The following is a 22,357-nucleotide window of genomic DNA, read 5'->3' as shown; positions in this document are numbered from 1 at the left end:
GAATGCAAACAAACATTTTATTTTAAGACTCTTAAAAAAAACATACCAGAGTACTCAACTAACTTTATTTTCATGTTATGCTACTTGTATATTACTTTTTTACACACTGTTTTTGCACATTAAGGTACCTCCAGTCTTTTCCATTTTTATATAGAAATTTTCCATGTATCTATCTAAAACATTTTCTGTCACCTGTTCAATCCCCTTTTCCCAAGCTATTTTTTATTGCCTTGCCTGCCTCGCGGCCTCATGGGTGCTTTTCCATAGCCTTTCAGGGGCTGCCATGTGTGACTTTTTGGCAGAGGTCCCGTTTTTGGTCCTGCCTCATTTGCTGGTCCCTGCCCCTGGGAGAGAAGGCTTTTCCCTGTCTGCCATAGCTCCCCAATCTCTCTCCAAGGAGGTTACAATTTCTGGGCCTACACATATTTCCAGCACTTTGCTGTTTTGCGCTGATCCAAAACCAAGCCCAGAACAGCGATCTGGCACGCCTTGTAACTGCCTCCGTCAAGGGCCATTACACTCTTAATCATAGCCTTAAATTTTTGCAGGATGTGTTCGGAGAAAATCAGATGTGGAAGTCCCCATCTGAACTGAAAGCATCAGTTTGGATATATTTAATTCATTTATTAGCTTTAAAAGAGCAGAAAAGTCAATAGATTCTTCAGAGAGAAAGCAGATTATTATTGAGACAAGGCATTCCATTCTCAGTCAGCTTGCTGCAAATGGTTTTGCCTTTATTCAGCAAGTGAAAAATATGAAATCTTAGTCCCAGGTAGCTCAGTGTCCTATATCCACAGTCACCAGGCTGAGAAACAAATCTCCCCTTTTTGATTCTTCAGATCACCAAAAAAAAAAAAAAATCAGTGGTTGATATTAATGATCTTTTATGGGAAGTTTTCGTAGAAAACTAAGACACTTGCTTCACATCTTCAACAGTAAATGAAAATATTGTGAGTGAATACATTTCTTGCTGTTTCCTTTGCTTTTCACTGTGGGACAGTTTCTACTTAACACAAATCTGCTGCATGTTCAGCACATGCAGAGGACAGACCAAGCGCGCCCGCGACGGTGGCAGCTGCCCGGGGCAGTTCTCTGGCCCAGCCCAGCCTCCCCACTGCAGCAGGTAGCCACGGCCACCGCTGGAAAAGCCTTTAACACTCTCCTCACCGCCCCCCCCCCCCCCCCAGCATCAAATTGTCTTTTATGTAGGAATTACCAACCAGTGTTCAGACTTAGAGCCCATCTAACTCAGCACCCAGGGCATGGCTGCGCCCAGCACGAGGTCCCTCCAAGGAAGCCTTTGCAAACCGTATCCTGTGCAGGTGTCAAAGGCCGTGCGGAGCTCTGTGAAATGCTGCACCTTTAAATCTTGCTGTGCTTCTGATCCCATGAACAACCTGCCGCAATGCTTTCCAGAGGTGAGTGGTACGCTAGCTTAAAGAGTATTGGCAGAAGTAGGTCTGGCCAGAGTTGCATCAGTTTGCACACAGACATTTATGCAACCGCCTTGTCATGTAGGAATGTGAACTGAATGCTGTAGAGTTAATAGTGATTACTGAGCAACTTCTGTGCGTTGCTCAGGCAACTTGCACAGGCAAATCTTGCATAAAAGCAGCTAACGCCTTGGAAGCATTCCCTGCACAGATCAGCAAGGGCGAATGTTGCTGTCCTTGAGTGTCGGCACCCAAACGTCATGTCCGGGAGATCCACCCAGCACTCTTGGGTGCCTTGCAAGTGTGTATATCCACCACTTCCAGGCAGTCCTGACAGCGCACGGCACAGCACCAGTGGAATTTGCACTCGCATTTTGTCATCCTGCTGACACGCGACGTGTCGTAGCCCCTGCCGCAGCACATCACTTCGCAGCTGTCCATGCCACGGGAGGTCTGGTTACAAACCCGGCCGGCTGTCCCTAGAGAGCCTACAAAGAAATGCAGTAAACACCTGCTGAAAAAGTAGTGGGTGGATTTCAAAGAATGGCAGAAAACACATGAAAAATAAGTACAGGAAACATAATTTGCAACCTACGTGATGCGCTAGCACCACATCACCTGGGATTCAATGCCAAACAAGAGAAATGGCTACAAGAACGTACACTCGGTCTCAAATTCTGGGCAGCCTGGCTTCTGAAAGTCACTTCTGGAGGTGAAAAGGAGCAAACTGGTGAAACACTTCAAGGCTATGCCCGACTCTGTTAGCACCGTGGGGCCTTGCTCCATCTCTCTGTAGCCCCATTTTTCTCTCTAGTGAGCGAATACCCTCCCCGCTGCAGCCCTGCAAGCCCACCTTGCCCTCAGGGATGGGTAAAATCTGGCCCCACTGAGGAGAGCCCGGCTGCCAGCGGGGGGGTGCAGAGGCTCTGCGGAGGAGCTTGGGCCGGGAAAGGCGAAGCCCCTTGCACTGCAGCCATGAGGGACAGGCCAGCAGTGGCGGTGGGACCGTGCCGCCAGTGGTATTGGCTCTGCAAGGCTGAGAGCAGAAGCGCCCAAGCGCGCAGCATCGCCGTGCTGGTTTGCAGCCCCTCCATGCATTGGTTCAGACGGCTGGAGAGTGGCTGCTCTGTGACACCTCTAGGCTTGAGAGATTGAGTACAAGGGTTTCTTCTCCTCTTTCTACATATAGATTAGACAAATGTAATTTACAGACTGCTATGGACAGAAAGAGCGGTAGAAAAACACGTCACTGGTATTATTATTATCACATATTATTAAACTTTCTCTGGAGTGACTGAAATGGCTCTGCCCATCTCCATGTGGCACTAAATGGCTCAATTCACCTTCTTGGAGCATTTCTTGGCAAGATATTGTAGCATCTATTGTGTTATCTGGCCAGCCAGGGCACATTTAGTGGGTTGAAGTGCTTGGAAAGGCAGAGAGTGCTCTAGCGTTTGCAACGTGGGTAGGACTGCAGGTTCCCCAGGGTATGAGTTTCCCAGGGTGTATAAGAATTGGATGAACTTAAGCAGAAAGGTCACTTCAGAGCAACCGAAGTATAGCTTCCTTTCTTCTGCGTGCCTCTTGCCAACTACCAGCATAAAATCAGTGATGCTTCACTGAACATAACCTGAACACAAAACTGGAGCCTCGGAAGGCAGCAACACTGATCCCAAATCAAGGAGCATAAACCCGGACTAGCCGCATTGAAGCTCTTCTGGTATCCGCTGAGATAAGTGAGGTTAGCGCTTGCCCTATGTAATAGACTAAGCTTTCAAAATGAAACCAACAAAATCCTAATAAATCTCTCCAGGAAACCTAGACTACAGATTCTCAAGCCTACTATACTTAGACTACAGAGATTTCAGACTAATTGAGAGTCAGCAACAAAAATAAACAGAACGAGACCCTCTCTTTCCTCCTGGGCTTGTGCAGCTTTACTGTCATAGCTAGCCCTTTTACAACCTGCTGCCTTCAGGCAGGGAGGAGTTTTTCGTTTGAGATGCTTTCCTAGACACAAACTATTTTTGCAAGATTCCTGCAAAAATGATTTTTAATATCGTTTCTTTATTTTTCCAGTTTTCACTAGGAAAGGAGGTCATCCTGTTTGATCCAAATCAAAGCATCTCACTTTCTTAAATGTGGCTCCCCACTGGTACTACCTGATGGAGAAAAGTACTTCATCATATAAATTAGGACTATCCTCCCAGTTGCTGTGATCCTTCCTACTATACTACTACTACTGTACTTGCAACAAATACTGGCTTTAAATAAATTGTGCATGCCTGAACCGCTACTGTACCACACCTGAGTTCATCTAATACTTAGCTTAGGGAATACTTCAGCCTTTATACCACAGCTGTTGAATTTGCATAAAACAGGATATCTGTAATTAATCAAACCTTTAATTAATAAAAACCTAAGCTGCAGAGACTCTCATTGATAATTTTTTTCTGTAGTCTACTTATGGTTGTATATACTACTACTGTTGTATCAGGCCACTTCACACCACGTTAAGTATGTGTGCATTTGATGTAGTTCTGTCCCCGGCACCAGTGAGATTTCATGCCTTTTCTGGCCTAAGCCCAGACACTTGGGCAGTGGCAGATGCTGTTCCCCAACTGCTGTCCCCAGCGTACAGCTCACTTAGTCTCAGGCCCTTGAGTAAAGTCTTCTCAGACTATGTATTCATTTCACATGAATGATATGTGATTTAGGCTCTTAAACAAGGTGTGGGGAAGTTTGTTCTTGCTGCATCTAAGTCAGCACAGACTTGAGCTGATGTCCCAGGGCAGCGTTTCCACCCCTAGGCGGCATCACCGTCATCTCTCCCACAGTCCCTACTCCAGTTTATTTAAGTATTCATTGGGCCAGAAATAGAAATCTATAGCTCACTGGTTCAGCTAAACACTTGGAAACCTTCAGCTCCAAGTCCTTGCTGCTGTGGCTGATTGGGCGCTGCAGAGGAGACACCAGGCTGCAGAGACACGTGCCCATTCCCGCCGTCCTGCAAGGACTGAGCCATGGCACGTGCTGTCACTGTGGTGTGTGCTGGCTTCTCTTTTGGGTCCACTTTGTTTAAACAGCCATTCCCTAGCTTCAGAGCATGTCCCAGCTCGTGTTTACACACCCTGTACCAGGTGCCTGCTGGCTCAGGGGTCTTCCCTTCCCTTCCATGAGGGCGCCCACTCTCCGCAGCAGCACCAGTCTTGCATAATGTTGTATTTCTCCAAAGAGGAACCGCTTCAGCCCAGGCTAGCTCTCAGCAGGCTGCCCTCGACGGGCCTCAGACACGGCAGGAGCGGGGCTTTTGCTGGCCTCCTGCGCCCGCCTGCACCGGTGCATGCCGAGAGCCGCTCGACCGGCTTCTCCAGGGAGCCCCTTGCCAGGCTGCTGTGGGCAGGGAAAAGGCCCCTGATTTAGAGGCCCTGCGCCTCCAGGGCCTGCAGGTGCTGCAGTGCCAATGGAGGGGACATCATGGAGCTGCCCGATACCCAAAAGGGGAAAGGCGGTAGGCTGGGGGGTGCCACTCTGACGTGCCTCGAGATGGGCTCCTGCATCACCAGCCACATAAATCCTGTTTCTGCTCAGGCTCCTCGACCATGAGCCCGTTCATGGGGCTGGCGGTCCCTATCCACAGACACAGATTACAACCGGCATGGTGTGGCCACTGCCCATCGAGCAGCCTTGGGCTCAGGCTGCTCTGCCGTGCCCCAGCTCTGCCGCTCCCAGGCCTCGCTGGATGCAGCCACTGCCGGGAGGCAGCTGAATTGCGGTTTAAGGTGAAGTCTCTCCTACTTGAGAGAATACCTAACCTTTATGTAAAAAACGGTGCCACGTTGTATCAGGAGTGTTCTGCCCCAGGGAAACAGCAGTAACTCCCCGTTTCCCTTCCCGGCAGTTCATGCTGCACCTGGCCCAAGGGAAACCATGATGCCCCTGCACACGGTGCCTTTAGACACCCCCTCCCCCCCAGCCGTGCAGCTCCCCCTCCTCAGCCATCTGCACCAGGGCTGGGACACCGGGGCTGGGACACGGGGGCTGGGACACGGGGGCTGGCCCCCAGGTGAAGGGAGTCAGGGCAGGCACCACTCTGAAGGACAGGGCTGCCCCGAGGCCGCTCAAGAGCACGTGGGAGGATCGTTAAAGGAGATAAAACAAGAGCGGGTATCTTAGAGGCTCTTCGCCTTCCTCGTAGGCGAGGTGCAGTGCTGGGGATCCTGAGGAGACACCAGTGTCCCTTCAGCCAGCAGCAGCTGCCCACCCCAGTGAGAGCTGCCTAATCCCCCTTGCACTCCTTCTGTCCTTCATGCCCATCCGGCCTCCTTTACGGTTGCTTTCCCAGCTGCTTTCCTTGCATGGGGGGTGGGGGCGGGGGGGACTGACTTCCAGGGCCATCACGTGCCACCAGTTCAGGCAGGACCAAGGACTCAGGAGGATGCAGAGCCACGCAGCTCCCCTGGCCTCATATAGGAAACCGGTGGCAGAGAACAAATCAAAATCAAACCCACTTCTAGGCCACCACCGTCTTCTCAGCACACGACACCATGCAAACTGCTGAAACACCTGAGCAGTCAGCACACAGAAATATCTATTGCATCCAAGACTGGGCAAAACACATTCATTGAATAACCACTTTTGCTTGTCTTGCCCTCACTGCTCAGACAAGAAGTTATAGAGGCCAAGCCTGTGGCGGGTATGATTGATGGTCTGCATTAGGCACTTGTTGTGAATCCCTGCTTACTGCCCTGCACGGGTTCCTCCTCGTTCCTATCATGCGGCTCCCCATCTGCTCTTCTCCTTGCCCTGTGTGCTGTTTTATCATGCTGATGGGGCCCAGCAACACAATCCTGGTATGCCTAGGCTCTGTAATGCCGCATGTCAAGGACAATATTCTATAATAACCGTGATTTGGGTTAGATTTCAAATTGCTTGGTGTTTTGCTTTCTGCATTTGATTTGTGTGAAAAGAGCTGGACACTTGATAGCCTTCACTGCGCTACAGTCACGCAGCTGTCAGCCAGGTATCACGCTTTCAGTGGCAAACAAGCAAAGCAACTGTTCGTCTCAGTTTGCCTTCTTGAACTTGAGCAGAGAGAGGGTTATGTTGTTTGCTTCCTTGACATGGAAGGAAAACTTCCCTTCAACCCTTACCTAAGGTCAGGCCCTGTTCATTACAAATTGCTGTGATTAGGGGCAGGAACTTTCCTGGTCAGGTATAACAGCAGTCCTTAACTTAGACACAGGTTATTTTCCAACTCGCAAGTTCTGATTTCCAGATGTTTGGGGAAATTATACAGCAGAGAAAGAGAGCATGAATGGAATAGCATAGGTGAAATGCTGGCATGACTGATTTCCCTGGGAGTTTTGCCACCGGCTTCAAAAGAAAAAGTTTTCATCCTCTAACAGAAAGTCAATATCATACGATATCACCCACTGTATAAGAGTAATGTTTACTATGCCGCTAGGTGAAGAGAGTAAATAGTCCCTGGAGTGCAACTAAAGAGAAAACAGGTTCACATAAAGGCTTAGTTTCTGACCGAAAGCAAAGTTTTTGAAAAGTTCAAACAGCATCTTCAACATCTCTGTCGCTTTGCCTGGGTTCTGGCAAACCCAGAACCAAAAAGTTAGAAGAATTCAGCCAGTCTCACTCAGAAATAATCATTGCCTGCGTTCCTACCTAGGCGGGGAGCTTCAAGACTGCTGACTTCTGAAACACGGCACAAGTGGGATTAAGCATGGATGCTCCTGGATGCACAGGCACCTGCTCTGTGGTTTTGCAACCATCATTGACATCAAAGAGCGCACACCACGTCGCGCACACTGCGTCAAGGGCTCGGGGCAGTGTCTGAGCACTGACTGTACAGCACAGCTACCCCTTCACTGCAGCAAGCTGGTGCTTCTTCCTGGCAAGGGAGGACCAGGACCTAGAGCCGTTTTGTTTGTGTGTTCCAGATCCGTGGACAGCGAAACATCACAAACTCTGTGGCAATACTTAACACACATGCTCATCTCACCTCAGAATAAAGCCAAGCCAAAATAAATCAAACTATTACAAGCACACCCTTTCACCTTCATGTGAAAGAAAATGAACAACAACTGACAAATACTGGACACAGAAATTACTGCACCCCTTGGAAGGCATTCAGATACTAAGGTGATGGCAACAACGAAAGAAACTAAACAAAATAAGGCAGAATTTTCTACTTTTTTCTGCTATGTGTAATGAACCTCCTAATCACTTAAGAGGCAGGAATATGTTGTTACTTGCCAAAATTTTTCATGCAACCACTCTGTTTTTAGGTCGAGTTTTGGAATTGTCATGCCAGTGCATAACATTGTACCTGCCAAAATATCCACACCTTTTAATATTGCCAACTTTATGGCCTGCACATCAAACCTCTTCTTCTTGTTTGCCCATGTTATTTTCTTGAGCAAAACATATTGAAAGTTCAAAATTATTTTTCCCATTCTTAAAGCACCAAAATGAATATATTCCTTTATTTATAACATGAGGTTTTCCCTTCTGTTTCTATTGATTAAAAATCTGTCTTCAAGGAACAAAACTCATTACTTGGCATTCACTTGAGAACAGACCCTGAAACACAAAACCTCAGCAACAGTAACTTAGTTTCCACACATGCAGCTTGACAAGAGAAGTAGCTCTGAAGCTACTTTTTAAATCAAGAAATATCCACATGGAGCCTACACCTAACGCAGAACAGAGCAGAACGTAAGGAAAACGGCAGTGCACGCAAAAGGCAGCCCTGTCTGGAATAGCTGGGATTTTGCAGGCCAGCAATGAAGAGACAGAAATGTGCTGATAAAAAAAGTTTGTCCAGACTCTGTTTACAGTAAACATGCGTCTAACTTAAATTTTTGTAGCCACTAATAGCTGTCATAATCTCTAAGATCCAAGAGGATCTTCGAATGATTATGCTGCTTCGTTGCCAGAGCTTGTTCAGAAATGTGCTTGAAGGATACTAGCATTTCCTCAGCTCTTCGGGGATCAACTCCTGCCCTCATTGAAGTCATTGGAAGTTGTACTGTCAGCTTTTACAGGGCTGGGATTTCACCCAATATGTTTTCAATGTGTAAATTGGGAGATATAGGCCAAGTAGTCACACAGGGACTGATTGTATGTGGCTAACTTTAGTGAAAAGCTTTTGACCTAGATCAGAATTGGTTTCCCTCCACAGGTTACATACTTAAAGTACTAACACATCTCACCCAACACCAATATGTTACAAGCTATACTTTAATTTCACATTTTTCTTTCACTCTGAACTTGGCCATATGAATCTCAGAAATGCAGTAAATTGCTTACGTGGGGCAGTGACAGGAAGAAACCAGCACGCACACGACCCTGTGAAGGGTCCAAGGCGAGTCACCCCGGGCATGCTGGTCGCCACCTAGGGCACAGTGGGACAGATGCCCCACGGGGGAGGCGTTTGTGGCACCGGTAGCCACGATTATGTATCTCTGCAGCACCTTGAACCTGGGCAGCAGAGGTGGCGATTCCTCAAGTACAGCTAGAGCACCTTGTCTGTCTGTCCGTCCATCCTTCCTCTGTCTGTCTGTCTGTCTGCCTGTGGGGTGCAGCCACGGGCAGAGGCAGCAAAGCCAGCTTGGAGAGCACCCAACCCAGAGCTAGCACTGAGAAACCAGTACATAACTGAGAATAGGTGGAGGTACACTGGTTTCCAGCAGGCCTTTGGGGACCATTGCAGCAGCTTGAGCTCATCAGTACACAAACACACCCTGACACGCTCTGCCTGTCCTAGCAACACTTCATCCACCAACAGCTTCCCGCAGCTGAAGCCCAGCTGCTACCAGAACAGTAGCACCCAGCCCCATGCCCTCACCAGGGAGCTCCCGCCATGCACCCTGCACCTCCACACCCTCCCTCGCCAAGAAGACTTTCTTCTCCCTATTTTGCAGGAACACATTCCTCTGCTTAAATAGGCTCTATAGGCGACAAATCTAGAATAAAGAAGCTGCCAGTAAGTTGGTTACATCTGCACTACAACGGCACAAACATTTAATTCTTGAAGCAATCTCCACTTTTCCACTGGTATGTTCAAAACCCGATAAACTTGCAACAGCTTTCAATCAGCCTAGCCTGCATGGATGCTGAAACAGCACATGTTGTAGAAATTAAAATGTTTCTAAATGTTTCTCATGTCTATAAGCAGACAATGCATCTTTTTGTTCAGAACATTTCTCATGTGAAGTTATACATCCAGGGTAAGACAGTATGTGTGTGGTACACCTGGACTGTCATTGGTGTAACCTTCACTTCATTTCCCTTTACAGCATTATCAGGCCTGCCAAGGTCTCTTGCTCTGTATAGCTCTGGGTATGTTTTTGCTCGTTCTGGCAGCTGGCAATTTATGATAATATAAGGGAAGGCTATGCAATGTGTCAAAATTTTTAGGAAGTTCTTGGCAAGTTTTTTCAAAAGCACTCTTAGGTGTCCTAACTCTGTTTCTGTCGAATTACGAGTAAAAATTGTGAATAAAAATTATTTTGGCTTCAGTGTGAGTGGAATTAAGAGAATGTTGAACACTTCCAAAAACCTTCTTTCGGTCCTTTTTAAAAAGTCTTGAAACATTAACACTAAACAAGAGGTGCTTATTACATTCACCTGCTATTAACACGTTGCTATTAGTGTTTTCGACCTGCATTACTCCTGAAAGCAATGACTACTCTTTTCCTTCCAGGAAAAAGGTAATAAAACCCCAGTGGTAGCATGCCTGGCCAGCTGCCTCTCCCAGGCAGGCCGGCCGTCGGGCGCTCGTGGGTGCACCCAAGGACAGCACCTCGAATAGCCGCCCCGCCGCAGGACAGGAAAACCAGCATGGAGGCAGAAAGGGCCACTGAGGAAGCAGAGACGCCTGCTGTTATGGACAGGCCACTGACGATAAAATTCCTGAGCACCTTTAATTTACTGATTGACATGTGTTAACACATACAAGCCACGGAGCATGTTGTCTTTATCATTTTACAGCCTGTGAAGCTGCCTCCTGGTCAAGCTGTAATACTTCATAAAATTTGCTCTGGGAATCTTTCATTCAGTCCCAATACCAATCAATTGCTAGATGTACTGCTTTTCTGAAGCACTAAATGACTTGAATTCCCTGGAGAGTGAAAGAACTATATTTAAGGACACAGTGAAGTACTGCGGTATTACAGTTTGCTGGCACTGAGATGCTGTCCACGTATTTCCAAACTCAGCTTTTGTATTCTCTGCGTTTCACAGGGCTAACACTCTGGAGTGGGCAACACGGAAAAATAAAACAAATCACGAAAATATTCTGCTCAGCTGCTGCTATTATCTCTGTGCAAGTCAGATCAGTTTTTGTTTATCTGATTCTTTCTTTGCTTCATTAGAATAAGCATGGAATTATTCTTTATCCCATTAAAGATACACTACTTTCTAAAAATCTACTCTTCAAAACAAATACATTATCAGAATTCTAGAGCAGCGAGAAACTCATCAAGTGTTACCTGGAGATGAACGAAAGCATATGTCAGGCTCCACGTTCTTCGGGCAGGCTTGACAGAGTCAGGCAAGTGAAGATAATACCCTGCAGTGAAAAATGCCCACTCTCTTCTAAGACAACGAGTCTGCCATATCAGATTAGGTTCACTACAAAGACATTATGAACTGGCTTTTTGACACATAAGTGGGTTGCACACTGGCTCTCCTCTTAGGTGGAAGAAAATCACAGATTTTACAACAAAGGAAGCAGCTTCAAGAAATAAAGTTTTGAATAAATCCCAGTCTGCAAAGTCAATCTGTGCTCAACACCACTATATGCCCATTTACTCACTTGGATTAAAATATCAGGCTGTACATTATCAGTCACTATTCAAGGAACAGTATGTTCTTGTACAGGTAATAAGCATCACCTGCAAAAGCTGTAACATTGACCATGAATTACCTTGACTGCTTAACTAATCAGAAAGGCTATACAGCTTAAGTGTAGTGGATGAAATTCTGGGTTCACTGAAGTCAATAGTACATGACCAGGATTTCACATATTGTTCTTATTTAAATACAGTTGTTTTGCAATGTTTATCCCAAGTAAACTTGGATTGTAAATACGTAGTGGGGCCAAAAAGAGCTGAGCTGCATTGCTATCCAGATACGGATATGTCATATGGGTTGCACTCTGGTATGTTATACAACCTATTAATTAGTTCCACAACATCTTTCATACATTACTCACTCTGGCTCTGACTTTTACAGATTTCTGGGTTTTTTTGTTGCTAGTTTTTAATTGTCACATCAGGAAATACTATACACTGGTTAAGAGCTGTTAGCATGATTAGCGTTTGCTTGGCAATGCCTTGAGCCCCATAACATTGTTAAGTGCGCTTCTACCAAAATCTCTGAAAGCAGAAAAATTCAGTGTTAACAGCAGCCCTGAAACTTTGTCTCATCCCACTGGGGTTGGCAAGACTCTTCAGAAAACGTGAGAGCTATCATGGACTGAGCCAACATTGTCTGAACAGGTATGTCATTTCGTGGGGCGTGCTGTGCCCCACAGACCTGCGCGATTTCATGCAGCTTCATGGTGCTGTGGGCGGCTGCGCTGGCTGGTGCGAGGCTGATTTGCGCCAAGCTGCCAAAACTCTCCTGTCACCTGCGGGAGAGGTGCGTCCCCTGCAAGAGGACCCCGGGCCCCAGGGAGCCGGGGGATGTGCAAATGAAAGACATCAGCCTGCTCTTGCCTCGGTAGTTTACAGCACTATCATGACTGTATGGAAGAGAAGGAACGTAAGTGGAGGTGACATAATACGAACAGCGTGGACTCAGGTCTGCTGCAGCCACATCTTGCAGTTGTGGATGAGCTGCATGATGCAAGCGTGTATGTGGCCGTCTATGGGCCAGATCAACTCCAAATCTGTCCTGAAAACAACTTCAGCCTTGCAGAGTCTCTCTGACAGTGCTCGTATGCTACAGTCCAACAGGGCTTCATATCATCTTGAAGAACCTGCCAAATTATATTAGAACAACTGTCTATCATACATCTAGAGACATCAAGGAGCTGTTATTCTTGTACAGAGCTGTCCTTCCAGAAAATCTTCCTTCATGCTTCCTTCTGGTTATATGTATGGGTTTTATATATATAAACTCAATCATAATGGCAATTTTTGACCTTCAAAATACAAATGTCTGAAATAAAACCACATGTAATGATAGAGGCTTACCTACATCCCTGTCCCTGATACAGTAGTCTGGAGAGCTTTCAAAGTATACCAGGTCATTCTTAGTTGGCTTCTTAAATCTCTTATTAGCCACAGTGAAACCAGTGCCATCTTGATTCATGACCACCTGAATCGCTCCATTGTATTTCTTCCACAGATAATCTCCTGTTTTCCTAAAGTCTGCCATGGCCAGCCAACAGGTCCTTAGAGTGCATGATCCACTCACACCGTGACATTTGCACTCCTGTTTCAAAAACCGCTTCACGGCCTGTTTAGAAACGCAGTAAAATATACACAGGTAAAACAAACTGTAATTTATGCTTCTCCAAAATCCTTTTCCATTGATTCTGCAAATGCCAGGCTTGCAATGGGTCTCAAAATCACGGTCTGTAGTGACACCCACTGGTAGCATCAAGTTAGCCTCACACAGTTGGGCTACTCTGCTTGCTTTCCTCAACCATACAAACGGTCTTCTGGGTGGTGGTCTTACCTGTCCCCCTGCTTTTAGTCATCCTAAAGAGCTATACGACACTGTCATGCTAGGACACAGCCCATATACGGACAGTAAGAAATAGTGTGGATAATGGATACAAAAAATGCAGCCCCTTGCTAGGCAAAGGTAGCCAGTTTTAACGTTGTTCAAGCTGAAGCATTGCCATGTTGAACCTCTCTATCTCGTTTTTATGAGGTTGCTCATTGCCATGAATACTTCTGTTGTAGAGAAAAATATCTTAAAATGTTGTGAGACTTTCAGTGCTAACTAAATTGTTAAAGAATATTTTAATGTAATTGTATCTAAACTTACTGAAAAAGTTTACAAAAACATCCAGTTTGTCAGACAGCTCTTCGGCGTGGTGTCTAAATGTGTGTGCAGATGTAGACAGTGTTTTAAATATTGCCAAGAAATTAACAGGCATTTCCTATTAAAATGATTTTGCAGAGACTGTATAAAGCGTCATACCTGAGCTAGTCATTTGATCTATGTGAAACTCTAAAACAAGATATTTGTAAAACACTTACTTATAAACTTTTTAACAAACATTTTAGAACCAGACCTTCATTAACTTGCACAGGAGAGATCACTGTCATCATTAATTTAATGTCTGGATAGTCTTAAAGCCATTTCAGCTTCACCTCAGACATTCAAGCTAGCTGCTGCCTGATGTTAGGGAAAAACAGATGGGTTCATATAGAATAAATAATTCATTGCTAATTCTTAAGACATGGATATTTGATCTATAAACTTTATGCCTTAAGGGCTCATGAAATATGAACAATTTAGACTTTGTACAAGAGGAACAGGATCATGGGAGGGAGATAACAGAGAGAAATGCTTCATGATTAGAAGTGAGACTGATGCACAGCGGGGTGGCATTTTCCAATCAAGCACTTAGTAAGAAAGCAAGAATGTGTTATATAGCCAAAGTACTTTTAATTTACTCTCCAACTTGTAAACAATTTGTTTGACTACTTCAAAGAAGTCACTGACATTCCCACAGCCCAACTGCATTGCCAATAGTGCTATTGCAAAATTGGGATTCTGGTCAGAAAGGAATTTAAGCACGTGCTTATTTTTAGTTATCTGAGTAAAAATCAGTTAAACTGCCTGTATGTGACTTGATGGACTGAGGCCTTGAATATCTGAAGAAGCACATCAGGATATAGGACTTCTTTGAGTCAGTGATGTTCCTTCACTGATATGCAGCATACCGTTGTGTTTGATGCATATGGGGTTACTGCAAATATTCATCCTATGCATCTCCAATGACTAAAATTTGAATAGCCTGGGTCTAAAAGGAGTCTATCGGCACAGGCCTCCCCTTTGGGGTGAGAAAAAGCTGGGGGCAGAGCTGGTGCTCCCCACGCGCGTGTGCCAGGCGCGCCCAGGGGTGAGCTACCCACGGGACTCCAGGTGCTAAACCTGCACAGCTACATCACGGGTGCAAAACAGCAGCACCCATCACAAAACCAATCCTAAAGCATGGGAGAGTGTACTGACTAATTTTATCTAAAACGCTTACAAAATCTCTTTGTGATCTTTTTTTCTAAAAAACCTAACTACCTACTAATCCTACCTTATCATTTTGCATATTTAAAAAAAAAACTTACTAAGATACTCAGCTATTACAGGAAGTACTTCACAGCAGGGAGTAATTTACCCCGTAGTCTTTGCTTGTGTGGTACACCGCAGTCTCTTTTAGGCAGTAACAGAAAGACAGTCGCATTAGCATTTTTTTTCACTAACCACATGTGTCACTGATCTGAATAGCCTTATCTGGCTATATCACATATGCATTATATCTGCTGACAATAAGCAGGTGGAGAAAAGATGTTAAAGAGGAAAAAGTTATCAGGAAAATCATCTACTTTCCACACAATTCATCGAAGAACTAAAGTTGGATCATTTTTCTTATAAGGAACAGTTAATACAAAATACTCTCACAGTTTATTAAGGGAACTTTTTAATACAAAAGGACAGGAGAATATGAAAAATTTGCTTCCTACTGAATATACATTAAAGGAAACAAAAGACAGGAAACAAAGTCTCTAAGATTCACTAAAAGAATGCTTGAGTTAGCGCTCTGCATTATTTTTCTGCATTGTTTCAGACGTTGTGGGTGCAGTGAATTTTACTGTATGTTTTGAATAGTGAAACAGTACATTCCAGTTATGGGTACTATTCTTATTATTTATAAATACCAACACAAAATATCAGTGTATCTATTCCTCAGTCCTTGCACCAGCAGTAGACAATATGGCATTTGGCAACTACTCCTTTTTGTCACCTACAATTAAAAAAGTAAGGACTTCTTGTTAAAATTAAAGCATATCATTTTAATGCAATGTTTAGAGAAGAATTCTTGTTTAGAGAAGATCATGTCCAAAGGCAAAAGCCTTTTTGAGTGACATTTATTATGGCTTTTATTTCCCTAAAAAGTGACGTAACTGTATTTTACCTTTGCTTATTTTGTGTTCAGGTTTATTATGTACCTAGAGGGATACACAGTACTGGGTTTTTTTCCAATAGCACTTTGAATTCACTCTTTAAGAGTAAAGTCTGTAGCCTTCAGCCTCCCTTAGGAATTCCCATTGTTTATTAACTAAAAGTAAAACGCCTCTCCGTACAAGGCCTGGTGTAATGACTAAGCACAAACTACAACCCCTCTCTGAAGCCATCCTGCAAAGACTTGCCCTTGTGCCTAACTTTCTATGCACCGAATCATCCGATCGACTCAGACAGGAACACTGTTAAGTGGCAGCATTTAGTGTGTGTGGAAATGTCTGCTATGCTGAGCCTCTAAGGGAAATAGAAATAGCGTCTCAGTTTTCCGCTCATCCCATCCTTGGTCTAACTGTGGAGATCGCCCAGTGAGGACCAAGAGATTTATATGAGAATAAATTCTTCCGGGCCCCAGAGTTATAGGAGTTCACAGCGAGCATAGCAAGACATTGAGGGGACAGACACCCACCTTCCTTCCAGCTCGGTTGTTGTGCAGGTTCATCAGCGCTCTCGCATCTTTCCCCTTCCTTTCTTTGGCATCCACAAACGCTCTGGCAAATCGGACGCCATAGTCGACGTTATCGCTGCAGCCACCCCAGTCAAAATGACCCTTGCTGTCCTTCGCAGAACCTTTTTTCTTGGGGTCGCAGGAGCACGATTTCAATTCCCCTTGGCTACATGCCCTTGTGATAGCAAAAACAACCCCGGCGGAGGAGATGGCATGTACAAAAGCAGATTCCCGACTACCTGAAACAAAGAGGGTGCTTTAAAAACCGTTGAGATAGTTTGGGTGGCTACCCCAACTCTAAACAGTTTTAACAGTTAAAAGTCAGTTATCCTGGACTTTTTGCGGAGCAGAAGATTGAAACTAGGCTGAAATCACACAAAATACACATTCCCTGGAGTCAGAATTAGTCATGGCTTAAACTTGAACCCCTCCCTCGTAAAAGCTCATCAATATACTGCTGGAGTTGGAAAACATTAAAAGTGTGTTTCTGATATTGATTAATATACGTTCACAGATCAGTTGTGTTGTACAGATACATTAACAGGACAGCTGGTATTTCGGCCATGTTTAACCACTTTAGAAAAATATATGAAGTGCTATTTCAGAGACAGATATAAGAAATTATTTAATAGGAACAGTGAAACAACATGTATTCTACAATGTGCTGCCAATAGCTTTTGAAACTAGCTTTCCCTCTTCTGAGGCTCTTGGGATAATCTCTTTTGTTTAAAAGACCAAGAGATCTTTGGTGTTATTTCCTGAAAATAAGTTAAATAAGTTTTCTCTCTAGAACTACGCCTGGGCACCTTAATTCCCACTAACCAATTCCACTAAATCAGTTGTACTGCTCGGGTCATACTGTAGGCAGGATTTAGACTCAAGCTGTGACTTGCACATGCCAGCTGTTCAGACAGCTTTGCCCACTGTTATCAAAGACACGTTAGCATGCTAAGGGCTATGCATATTATGCCTACTAAAATATACCTACTCCTTGCCAGGTACATACTTCAATGCAATAATGGCTTAAGTCTGTTTTAAGATGTAGCAATGTACAATACAGAGCTATGTCATATGGGCACAAGTCTCTTTACGGTAACAAGGTATTTTCAGATTTTAAAAGTTTTTAGCACGGAAGTTGTGAGGAGGACATTTTTTGTGCAGTAGCTAAGGCACTAGGAGTCAAACAGGCCTGTTGTGAGGATTTGTCAGCCTTATATAGTAATTTCATCGTAAGGTAGGACCACACAGAGTCACTGTTATCCCTGCTTTACCGCAGGGACAGGTGAGACAGTTTCGACATTACACCATATAACTTATTATTTAGTATTTAGATTCCAGTAGCATCTAGATGCTTCAAATAGGAATGAGCCCTGTAGTACTAAGTACTGGGCAAACCTTTGGTAAATGACAACTTAAAACTTACAGAAGTACTGGGGAAAATCCTGACTTTGCCTATATTAGCTTCAAAATCACGTGCAAGATAACTTGGCTTGTTACAAAACATTGTCTTTTGAGGATTTCATTTCTGAGAAAATATATTCAGATATAACAAAACTGTTTTGGAAATTATTATCGAAAAGAAACACTTGATGTCCTTGGAAAGGTCTCATTTCAGTTTATTAAACTAATCAAAAAGGTTTCATTTTAAATTAGAGAAATATCAAGCTACAGTTCCCGTTGCAATCACTGTCTAATCAGGCTCAGAGTATAACTCAGCCTTATGTCTTGATTCTCCCCCATGAGCCAAGAGTGAAAATTTTCAATTTTGGAAAAACTGTATTTTGACTGTCTCATCAGATTTAGGACATGATCTGCCAGACACGGTTTCCTGTATGCCAGACAAACCTCATCTAAAACTTCAGCTGAAAACGAGCAGTGACGTAGCTGCTTACTCACACGCAACTGCCAAGGGAGCACCAAGCCAGTTACGGGCAGCAGCTTGCTACCAGACGCACAGGCGGGCACCGACTCCTAGTCGTCTGATGCTATGCGGGTGCAACACCCAATTCGGGTCAGCGCCCAGGGCAGCCTGTTCTCCTTCCCACCGCCAGGCTGGCCCCAGAGCATGTCCCTGCTCTCCCTGCCGTGCCCTCGCTCACAGGCTGACCCCACTGAGCCCCTCTCAGATGGCCCGGGGACAGCCTAGGGACACAAGTGCCAGCACTAGGTCAGCCTCACCGGCCCTCACCGCGTCAGTATGCCCGTGCATGGCCTTTGGTGGAAAGAGCTGCAGGTTAGAAGAATTTTAGCTTATGGCAACACTGGGATAAGAGCCCTGTGGCCAGATCTGAGCCCTTTCTTTGATTCAAAAGGATCATATAAGCAGTCCAAAGACTCACTAGATGGCTAAGCCCAACATTTAGATGGCAACAGCATCCACAGGGAAAAAAACAAAAACAAAAAAAACACTTAAGCACGAACTTTTCCCCCCGCCTTCTGCCCTGGTGGAAGCATGTTGCAGCCCTGAGCTGCTTGGTGTCTCACAAGCCTAAAGCCACTCACCCACATCAGCTGTGCCCCTGCTACCCTTGCCCGCAGGGTCTAAGTTGACAGACCCCGCGGGCACTCCTCCTGCAGGCCTGGACAACACCGCTGCCCAGGCGGTGGGAGGCTGCAGGGAGCAGATCGCAGCACCCCGGCCCTGCGGTAACCATTCGCTACCTCAGCCCTTTGGGGAGAAAGTGCTCGGATGCGAGCCCGACTGTGGAAGGGGCTGGGAAGGGAAGGGGGTGTCGTCTCTGCTCCCCCTGAGGCGCTTGAGCCCTGTTTGGACACGGGAGGCTCCTTCCAGGCCACAGAGCATCCCTGCGGCCCTACGGGGTGGGCTGCGCTGCAGGGCGCCTTCTCACACGCTGGATGCTGGAGCCTGGCTCCTCTGCGGCCCTTCATTTGCAGTTTGGGCTTCTGTTAAACCCAAAAGTTTGGAACCGCAGGGCTAAACAGCCTGAGCACCCTTGCTGAACCTTGGCCCTAGTCTTTGCGCCGTGATACAGGGTTTTAGGCAAAGCTGCATTTCTTTCTATTTATGTGCTGTTCGGGTGACCTGGAGGCTCGAGAAGGACGTTGCATTTCCCCCTGCCTTCCTCCTCTCCTCTCCTCTCCTCTCCCCTCCCGAAGCTCCGCAGCTAGAACAAAGCTGAGGCCAGGCCGCGCGGGGCGGGCCGTCACCGCTGCCCCGCGGCGGCCCGCGCGCCGCCTCCAGGCTGAGCAGCGAGCGCAGCGCGGACCGCCCCGCCGCCCTCCGCGGGCAGCGTGGGCGCGGAGCAGCGCGGAGCGGCGGCCGCGCGCTGCCGGCGCCCCCCCGGCGCGGGGGAAGGAGCCCAGCCCGGCCCGGCCCGGCCCGGCCCGGCGGCCGCCCCCGCCCGCCCCGCCGGCGCGGCACTCACTGCGCAGCAGGACGCGGCCCAGCAGGCGGTGGCCCCGCTCCGGGGCGTTGCAGTTCCAGCGGTGCTGGCGGAACTGGTGCTGGCACTCGGCCGTCCAGGCGGCCACGCCGCGGCCGATGGAGAGCATCGCCTCGGGGTGCCGCCGGCACAGCTGCCGCTGCCGGCTCACCAGCCCCGGCACGTTGTCGCACATCACCCGCGACGAGCCCACGGCCCCCATGTACCTGCGGGAGGCAAGGGACGAGGGGCAGCGCCGGAGGGTGGCCCGGGACGGGGCACCCACCGGCGGCCGCTGGGGAAGGGCGCCGGCGGGGCGGCAGGGTGCTCCTGGACGTCCTCTCTTGGACGGATCCACAGCTACTGCTGCCTTTGCTCCTCTGCTAGAAATCCTTTAAACACCTTGATATTATTTAAAGACACAACATCGGAGCATTTCGAAGGACCCCGATCTCCGCTGTTATTATTCCTCCGTGTAGTACTTAAAAAAAAAAAAAACTTGACAAAAATTAAATTACATCATCATCTGTACCCAGATGTTCTCTATTAGTCCTGAAATGTTTAGAGAGGTACCTCTTATAAAACCCAAACCGCTATAGGTGTCTTTTGAAGCGGTCAAACAGAAGAAAATGTCCTTTTCTTGTGTTTTCATTATTTTATATGATCATAAAATCGTTAAAGCTGTGACTTCCAAAATATATATGTAAGTGACAGTTAAAAGACAATATGACAAAAAGCCATCGCAATAAATAACGTTTATAGACTATGGACACAGAAGTAGTCATTTTATTGAAAAATGTTCAGTCTGATAAATCAGGCTTTGATCCCATGTCAGCCAACGTCAAGGCTAAATGTATCCCCTGTTCGCCGTGTTTATAAGTAGAAGTTAAACCCCTCTTCCACACTAAGATGTTCCTGTTTAGGTTTGGTTTAAGTCCCCAACCTGAGCAGGAGATTTCTGTTCCCATTCCACCCCTTAAACGGAGCTGGGTTTTGCAGCTCCCTTAGACGTCTCGCAACGAGGTCCAGCATCGTTTGAAGACGGGGCTGTGCTCCCTGCGGGCGGACAGTGCTCCCTTTCCCCTCGCAGTTTTCAGTCCAGGGAGGAGAAATTTCGGGGCGGGGGCGGGGGGGGGGACCCCAACCCCGCCCCCGCCGGCAGGCAGGCAGGCAGGGGCAGCCGGCGGGCAGAGGAGCAGCCCGGCGCCTTGCGCGGGCGGTGCCCTCGCAGCAGGCTCCGGCGCTTCCCGCCGCGCAGGGCGGGCGTGAGCCGAGCGCGGGTGAGCGCGTCTGCGGGGTGCCGGCGGCAGCCCCGCCGGGCGCCCCCCCCGCGCACCGCGGTGCCCCGCACCCGCCCGCCCGGCGCTGCCCGCGCAGCCTGGCCCGCTGGCTCCAGCTTGCTCAAATCCCCTCCCGGCCCCTCGCAGCGAACAGTTACCCTGCGACGATTATACAGCAGAACTGGTCTTTTTAACGTGCGAAGGGTGAGGACGGGGAGGAGAAACTGGGTGTGGAAGGAGATGCCTGACAGCCTAATCCCGGCGGCGTTAGGGCTGGGGTTTCGGGAAGGGAGCGGCTGGCAGCGGCGAGCTCCGCTCGGCCAGCCGGCAGAGGCACAGGGGGGTTCTTCCCGAATTTGCAATTAATCCGGCCCCACCTTTCCCAAGAGCAAAAATAAAATAAAATAAAATAAAATAAAAATCTCGGAGTTACAAAACTTACCACCATGAGGAGGTGACGTGCGGGGTTGCCCAGAACAAGACCAGCGGAAGAGACCACCAGATCCCAGAGAGAAAGTTCATGTTAGGAACGCTTCAGTCCACATCGGTTCAGTCGCGGGGGGCAGCAGAAATCCCATGGAACAAAAATTACTGCCAGAGGCAAACGCACCTTGGGCGCTTCTTTCTTCAGTGGGTCAAGCCTCTCACCGTGCCCATCTCACGGCTGCCCCGGCGCACGTCTGCTGCTCTGCTCCCGGACGAAGGGAAATGCTGCCCCGGGCAAGGAAGGCTTCGCGCTCCCCTCGCTCTGCCCAGCGCCAGACCCCGCGGACCAGCAGCGCAGCCCTGCTCCCAGCCCTCGTCTGTGCCCTGATCCAGCTCTTCCCTGCAGTCCCAGCAAAGCTGAGGGGCTGGTGTGGGTTGCTCACAGACTGGGTGGGTTCTGTGCGTGTGGTTTTTTTTCCCTCTCTCTGAAACTCTGATGGATGAAATGATGTCAAGAGACACTGGGGGAAGAGGAGGAGGTAACACCTCTGATTAGGCAAGGAATCCCGATGAGCCAGTTGCTGTCCAATAATCCTACTCCCAGACACTTCGTTCAAACACACCACCGTTACCAGTTACATGCGATCCGCTATTGAGCCTGCAGCGAAGACGGCTCCGACTGTTAAAAACCGGCAGCACTTGGCACCCCTCGGTGTTTGATAATGATACGAAGTGTTATTATTTCGTACGCACACCCCTATACACGGAGCGTAAAATGAGACTGCAGCTTCCCTGCCGGAGGAGAAGCGGGTCAGGAGCGTAGCGACTTTCCGCCCCCTCCCGTAACCCCGGGCACCTCGCACACGCCAGCTCCGACGTTTGCAGCCTCTGCTCGGACGCCTGAGCCCGAGCAGCCCCGCGCGGGGCCCCCGCATCCCCCGGGCGCGGCGCTGCCTTGCGCGCCCGGCGGCGAGCTGCCCCTGCGCGGCCGCGGTGCCTCCGCTCGCCCCCGCGGCGGGCAGGCCCGGGGGCCGAGGCGGGCACAGGCGCCGCCGCCGCCGCCGCCGCGACGGGGCGAGCGCGGCCCTCGCCCGGGCGGCCCCCGCGACG

The 22,357-nt window shown here is 47.8% G+C and overlaps 1 protein-coding gene across 2 annotated transcripts; it reads right to left on the bottom strand.

The window, feature by feature from the left end:
* On the bottom strand, positions 1-21,729 carry WNT2 (Wnt family member 2). Of its 2 annotated transcripts, XM_068931182.1 has the most exons (6): positions 21,264-21,706; positions 19,545-19,768; positions 16,120-16,397; positions 12,653-12,917; positions 10,943-11,022; positions 607-1,921 (listed from the first exon to the last, which is right to left on the bottom strand). In XM_068931182.1, exons 1-6 carry the CDS (start codon positions 21,341-21,343, stop codon positions 1,913-1,915), a joined length of 936 nt encoding a protein of 311 aa, XP_068787283.1. In that variant the 5' UTR covers positions 21,344-21,706; the 3' UTR covers positions 607-1,912. The 2 variants fall into 2 exon arrangements, with proteins under 2 accessions (XP_068787282.1, XP_068787283.1); XM_068931181.1 differs by lacking the exon at positions 10,943-11,022 and having other exon boundaries at positions 1-1,921; positions 21,264-21,729.
* Positions 21,730-22,357: the final 628 nt, after the last annotated feature.

This window comes from Struthio camelus, chromosome 1 (genome assembly GCF_040807025.1).
Source record: "Struthio camelus isolate bStrCam1 chromosome 1, bStrCam1.hap1, whole genome shotgun sequence".
In the NCBI taxonomy this organism is placed as follows: domain Eukaryota; kingdom Metazoa; phylum Chordata; class Aves; order Struthioniformes; family Struthionidae; genus Struthio; species Struthio camelus.
Note: the sequence above shows the minus strand (reverse complement) of the source record. Positions and strands in the feature narration are given on the sequence as shown.